At 34.7% G+C, this 7,338-nt stretch overlaps 2 protein-coding genes across 2 annotated transcripts; one reads left to right on the top strand and one right to left on the bottom strand.

Annotated features, from left to right (window-relative positions):
* Positions 1-1,497: 1,497 nt before the first annotated feature.
* HELRODRAFT_62376 (hypothetical protein) lies at positions 1,498-3,202 on the top strand (the record flags this gene model as incomplete). The annotated part of the gene is made up of 4 exons (XM_009011623.1): positions 1,498-1,617; positions 2,021-2,258; positions 2,639-2,760; positions 2,912-3,202. The coding sequence occupies 4 exons, from the start codon at positions 1,498-1,500 to the stop codon at positions 3,200-3,202; spliced, it is 771 nt and encodes a 256-aa protein (XP_009009871.1).
* Positions 3,203-3,844: 642 nt separating this feature from the next.
* On the bottom strand, positions 3,845-6,778 carry HELRODRAFT_159775 (hypothetical protein; the record flags this gene model as incomplete). Its single annotated transcript, XM_009011622.1, has 8 exons — positions 3,845-3,914; positions 4,009-4,236; positions 4,354-4,514; positions 4,745-4,828; positions 4,962-5,033; positions 5,260-5,430; positions 5,585-5,681; positions 6,525-6,778. 8 exons carry the CDS (start codon positions 6,776-6,778, stop codon positions 3,845-3,847), a joined length of 1,137 nt encoding a protein of 378 aa, XP_009009870.1.
* Positions 6,779-7,338: the final 560 nt, after the last annotated feature.

Here is a 7,338-nt window from a genome sequence, read left to right as displayed (position 1 = left end):
CGAAGCATTTGTTTTTCTGTTATAATGGATTTTACCTCTAATCCTTTAGCTGATAATAATGATAATGTAATTATGGATAATAATAATAATAGTTATAATAATAATAATAATAAACTTTTATAATAAAAATTTCAACGATCCGATAGATGAAAGCTTCTTTTTTTTTAAAGTAATATTAATGATTGCAATAGTGGTTCGTCGCTTGTAGATTGTAGCTACAACAATAACAATAATAGAATGCAATTGTTATTATTATTATTATTATTATATTTTTATTATTGTTATAATTATTGTTATTATTACTATTATTATTATTATTATTATTATTACGAATACTGCCATTCTGTTCTACCAATTTTTTTTTTATTGTACCGTAATAAAATGAATACAGCCATCTCGCTGGTAATGATAATGATGATATACGTGACGTTGATGATGATGTTGGTGATGATGATGACGATGATGATGATCATCATCATCGTCGTCGTCAGCGCGTTGTATAATATTAAACAGACATGCGGTTCTTATCGCACGGTTCCTTAGCAACCAAACCAACTCATTCACACTGAAAGTGATGCTGATGGTGATAATGATGGCCGTTAATAATAGTAATAATAACAGCAACAATAATAATAACAATAATAAATATTATTATTGTTATTATTATATTGGGATATATAGAACTTACGTACAGGCGATGCGTGTATTGACATGTTCGAACGATGAGCATGGATGCGGTGCTGATGACGATAAAACAATAACAACAACAGACAGTAATAACAATAATAATAATAAAAACAACTAATATAAATAATAATACGACTGATATATCTAGCATTCACACACATATAGAGCCCACATACACATGTATCGACCTGTAGACAACATTAATGATAATAGCTAATAGGACCAATAATAAGAAGAAGAAGAAAAAAGAAGAATAGCAATAATAATAAGAAGAAAAAGAAGAATAATTAATAATAATAAAAAGAATAATAATAAGAAGAAAAAGAATAATAATAATGCGTGCGTATATGCTAGCCTGACTTGACTCGCTGACAATCGTTTGTTACTGGGGATAATTTTTTTCGTCTTCTTTGGAAGGTTGGTTATGATGATGATGATGGAGATAATTATAATAATTATAATTATTATAACCATAGTGATAATTATTATTATTATAGCCATGGTGATGATAACCATTTTTATGGTGATGATGATTTAGTTATAATTATATTTTTAATTATACACTTCGACAACTATTGTTCCTACAACAGAAAGTACTACTACTACTACTTTTGCTGCCACTATTGACACTACTACTACTACTACTACCTCTACTTTGCTACTACTACTACTACTACTACTACTACTATTACTATCACCACTACTTTGCTACTACAACTACTACAACTACTACTACTACAGAAACCACAACCAAACCGACAAAAAAAAATGGTTTACATGTACACCCGTCCTCGACGACCAATCACGGCCATGTATAAGAGTCCGGGGCCTTGCTATTCGCTGCCCCAGTTAATCGGGACAACCAATCACGATCCGAGAAGCAATCACGTGAAGGGTCCAGCTTATCCTATTGTGGGTAGGGCTATGAAGGTTAATTTTTGTCCTTATTTTGTGTTTGATGTTGTTTTGTTCTTTTATCTGGTACTCTCTTCTTCCTTCTCTTACTACTTCTCACTTACTAAGTTCAGAGCGGATCTCAAGACCCATCTGTTTGCAAAATTCATTGAGGAGCGCTGTTGAACATCGCGGAAATAGCGCTTTATAAACTAATTGATTGGTTGATTGATTGATTGATTGATTGATTGATTAATTGATTGATTGATTGATTAATATATTATCGTTGAGTTTAAATGATTATTATACATTTTTTGTTTCTCATATTCAATTTACTCTATCATTCACTCAATAATTTATTTGTTCATTCACTCCTTTATTTATTTATTCATTCATTTATTCATTTGTTCATTCACTCGTTCCTCAATTTTTAAATCAGATCAGTGCTCCAACGAGTCCCGGCCCATGTTACTACCCCGCTCCCAATATAGTCCGGACTGGCAGATGTGCATCTCCGACCTACACACTCCACTTCCGGCACAAGATGGCCGCCAATGATTCCTCTCCCGGCCCGGCCCGCTACGAGGTGAGGTACTTGACCGACTCCAACAAACCCAACCCACCGTCGTTCACGTTCGGTCAGAAGCATAGGTCTAAATCTTTTGATCAGTTTCCCGGTTGGTTAGGGTTGTGATTTGATTGGTTGATTGATGTTTGAATTGGCTGGTTGGTTGATTGATTGGATGGTCGGTTGGTCAGTTGGTTGGCTGGCTGGTTGGTTGGTTGGTTGGTTGGTTGGTTGGTTGGTTGGTTGGTTGGTTGGTTGGTTGGTTGGCTGGTTGGTTGGTTGGTTGGTTGGTTGGCTGGTTGGTTGATTTGTTGGGGTTTGATTTTTGGAAAAATGTCTTTTTCTAATGAGAATTGATGCGAATATTTTGATTGACAGTACATTTCTTCACGAATTCGTCCGTGTTTACATAAACTTTTAATTTTTTATCATTTCCTGTTCAACCACGTCAGTTATGCAAGTAATTTTTTTCTTCCGGTAAACTCTCAGGGCCCTGCTCCTACAACATCTCCGGATTGGTAGGCAGCAAATTAGTGATGAGCCGTCATAGCCAGTCCCCAAGTTACACGCTGCCAAGCAGACTAACGTACAGTGAAACTACAAAGCGAGATGTGCGTAACTAACTTCACTTAAATTTTCATATTGATTTGTGAATAGGTTGTGTTACATATTTAATTAGTTAGTAATCGTTATTATTGCTGCTTTTATTATCATTATTATTATTATTATTATTGTTGTTGTTGTTGTTATTGTCACCCCAAGGTTCCAGGTCCAGGTGCCTACACAATTCCACCAATCAACAAATACCTGCCCCAATCTCCAATCATCACCATCGGAGCCAAAAATCCTCACAATCGCTCCTCCCGTCGCCACCGTCGCGACCTTGACCTTGAACCCCTTTCCGGTGGATACCACGACCTACTTCCGGGTCCGGCGGCCTACAAGAGGGAGAACGTCTGGCTGAATAAGAAGGAACCTCCGAGTTATACGTTCGGCATTAAGCACAGCGAATATGAAACTAATTTCATCCACGATTCAGATTTGGCTGTGTGACTGAAGTTGGTTGGTTGATTGATTGGCTGATTTGTTTGTTGATTGATTGGTTGATTGATTGGCTGATTGGTTCGTTGATTGATTGGTTGATTGTTTGATTTGTTGGTTGATTGGTCTGTTGGTTGATTGTATGGCTGATTGGTTGTTTAGAATTGAACAAACGGATGAATGCATGAACAAACGAACCAATGAACGAATGAATGATCGAATAAATGAAAGAATGAATGGAAAAGTTGATGGATTGATTTGTTACAAAGCAACAATAACGTTGACGTAATAATTTGACGTAGTTTAGATCGTTCTAATTTTAACTTAGCGAAAAACATTTAATTTTGTGTTTGATTTAAAATCGAACAAATGATTGAGAAAATGAATGAATGAATGAATGAATAAATAAATGAATGAAGGAAGGATCAAATAAGTGAAAGAGAGAATATCTGGATTTATTTATTCATTTATTTTTTTTTATTACAAAGCAATGTTACCAAAGAGACAAAATTACTTAAAATTCTAATTTAATAAACTATCGTTCTAAAAAATGAGTTGAATGAATCTTTACGATTAAATATTTCATTCATTCGTTCGTTCATTCATTCATTTATTCATTCATTCACTCGTTCATTCGTTCATTCATTCATTCGTTCATTCTTTACACGGAGCGCTCTTCCTATAGAACTGTCTTGATTTATTATTATCTCTGGCAATGATACTCCTATAAAATAATAATTTATATTATAAATATTATCAATTTATTATAATAATATTATTATATTACAATTAATTACCATCATCATCATAATCATTACCTCGTTTGATAATCCAACAAACATTGTTCTTCCTGCCCGTCCCGACCACGTGACTCAACAACGTCATTACCACCCCTACCATGGCCGACCCCTTGACCCAGATATCCACTTCCGGTGTGGACCATGTTACTTCCGGAATAGCCTGACCTAATTTCGGATGGGCAGTCCCGAATGTTGCCGTAAAACTCAGCCTTTCGGTTTTCACGGTCAACATCTCTCTCTAAAAATCTGGTAAGATGTTGATGTGGTTGTAATGGTTACTTAGGATCAGCCGTATTAAAATGACTTCACTACTGATGATGATGATGGTTAAAATAATAACAACAAAACAATAATAATAATAACCGATATTTATATTCGGTAACGTAATTATTATTAATCCCGCCAATTTCATCTCTCCAGTTCCATGTCGGCCCTCTATTGGCCGTGTACCCCGTGTCAGTTATCTTGATCCCAAAGGTCACGGAGGGTTTTTCTGGTGAAGGGTCGAAACAGGAAAAGGGACTCTGATTTTTTGGAAATTTGACGTAGTTGTTGTCTACATTATTATAGTTGTTATCGTCGTGTTTTATTTTTCAACAAGAACATTCATTTATTTAGTTGTTGCTTTTTGGTTATCAGTTCGTTTGCTCATTCATCCAGTCATTCAATTATTTATTTATCAATTCATTCACTCATTCATTCATCTATTCATTCAAAAATTGAATGAATGTACGAATATTTTTATTTATATGACCCTTGCTTCTATAGGCCGGCTGCTGTTTGTGTAACCCGATCTGTGATTGGTCCCGCAAGACATTCGTATATTCGGCTCCGTACCCTTTTGTGATTTTAATTTTTCATTTTATCGAAAAATAAATGTTTAAATTTCATCCTAATTTCATCCTTCATTCGTTCAGTATTCTTTCATTCGTTCATTCACATTCAGGTTAACGCAATTTGATTGGACGAACATCGATGACGTCACAGGGCAAATATTCACTCTTCATCGTTGATACGCCCGTCGGCCGCTGCGTCATCTTGCCCTTATAAAAATGACGTCATCAAAGATGATGATGATGACGATTGAAGTAATTACGGTGGCACAGTGGTGACGGTGACGATGAAAATGATGATGACCAAACTAATGATGAAGATGACGATTAGATCTAGATCAAGTAGAAAAATAACAGAAAGATTGAAAAAAAAATGCTTTCCTAAAACAATTTCATCTAAAAAAAATATGAAAAAACCGCGAAAACAATTTCAAACAGGTAAAATATTATCGTAAGCCTCGTCCGGTTTAAACGTTATGGGGTCCATGTTTTGGTTGTTAGTGAAACCGCTGCCGAATTTTTTCGAATTTAGGACATTGTGGGGAGCAACTTCTAATTGGCTACCCTGAAACCTTTCTTTCGTTTCTGATTGGCTAAGATCAGGGCCCTGGCGAGTAAATTGTAAAATTGCTCTGTATTTTTAGTTTTACCTTTTTTACTTATTTTAACTTTATTCTCGATGAATTGTTTTAAACATGTAAATTTTTTGATTTAATAACATGGATTTCGATTAATTTTTGAGTTTAGCTCGATACACATACATATCCTTTGTTGAGTTGCTGCAAAGGGTCCTTTTTCAGCACCTTATCGAGGTACGTTTGCTTTCTGTCTGGCATGATGTGTTGTAAGTGGGGCTCGCTGTTTATGCATGTTGTCAGACGAGTTTTCATTACCTTTCATGTGATTGGTTGGTTGGTTGATTGAGTGATTGGTTGGCCGATAGATTGGTTGACTGGGTTGGTTGAGTGATAAGTGGAAAAATTAACTGACTGAGAAAATAGATGAATTGATATTTGATTGGTTGGATAATAAATTGACAGCTTTATTGGTTGACTAAAGGATTAGTTAATAGGTTGAATGATTGATTGACTTGATTGAGTGATTGATTGCTCAGCTGATTTATTTATTTATTGACTAACTAGGCTGGTTGATTGCTTGATTGGTTAATCGTAGATTTATTTGATTGGTTGGTTCAATCAGGTAACCCGTTAATTTATTCTCATAACCATTCCATTCGACCATTTACACATTTTTCTAATACCTATGGTAACAACAACAAAATATGATGTAACAAGCTGGTAGAAATCAACTACTTGTTGCATTTTGGGGTTGTGAATCGCTGATTGGTTGGAAAATCCACTGTGGGTAGTGACTTTGTTATGATTGGTCTGCAAAGTTGAAGAGGGAGGAGTCTGGAAATCTACCATTGATATGGACTTGTAATTATCCCTCAAAGATTTGCTTTATACAAAAAATAGACGGATGGTTGGATTAGTAAATAAATAAATAATAAAACTTTGATAACAAAAAAACTAGAAAAAAACTATTTGGCAACAACCGTAGCATCAATTATTATTAACACTAATAAAATAACTCATTCAATTATTTTAGTAACTGAATGCCAATCATATTCGACATTCAATAATAAAGTTACATAAAAAATTATGAAAACCCCAAAACTCCCAAGATCTCAGCTCTTACCCGAATTTCGGGTTATCCAGCAGATCCAACTCAGGCGTGTACCTAACGAATACGCGCCTATTCGAGGTGTATCCGGATTGGATATTCTTGACATCGTAAAGTTTACAATAGGATCCGGCCAAGAATTTTTTGTGGTAGTTTAGCTGGTTGGTGGTGGCGTAAAATTTCATGACGTCATCGTCCGCTCCCCGACTAAGTAAGACGTGCTTGCTAGTTTCTCCATAAGGTACTGAGTAATTGTTATATGTGCTCATTTTTTTTAATTATATAAATAAATAATTATTCAAAAAAGGTTAAAGGTTAAAGCCTAAAGGTCTATTATTACACTCTTCCTATTACAACGTATAAATAACGGAGAAAACAAGAGAACTGACAATCAAACGCCCTCTTGTATGACATACACACACACTTATAATACATTCTCTCTCTTTCTCTCTCTCTCTCCATTCTCTCTTGATTTTTCTTCCTATATCTATCTATATATAATATTTATGTATATGTACAACCATTCATTAACAGAAACGCCGTCTCCATGGCTACAGATCTGGTCAAACTACAAGCCAATCAAATTTTTTAGAAAATTTCGAATGAAATGAAGTAAAAATATGTTAATTTTTTTGTTGTTTATTATGAAACGATTATAGACGTAAGTGATGTTTGTTTATAAATACAATGTAAAAATCATTTAATGAAAAACAATCAATCAACCAACCGATCAATCAATCAAGCATTCACTCGTCTTTCAAGTAATCCACAATTTATTTGATCAATCGTTCATTCACTTACTCAATCAATCAATCAACCATTCAATCAA

Source organism: Helobdella robusta, assembly GCF_000326865.2.
Source record: "Helobdella robusta unplaced genomic scaffold HELROscaffold_1, whole genome shotgun sequence".
NCBI lineage: Eukaryota > Metazoa > Annelida > Clitellata > Rhynchobdellida > Glossiphoniidae > Helobdella > Helobdella robusta.
This window is presented reverse-complemented; position numbering and strand designations above follow the sequence as displayed.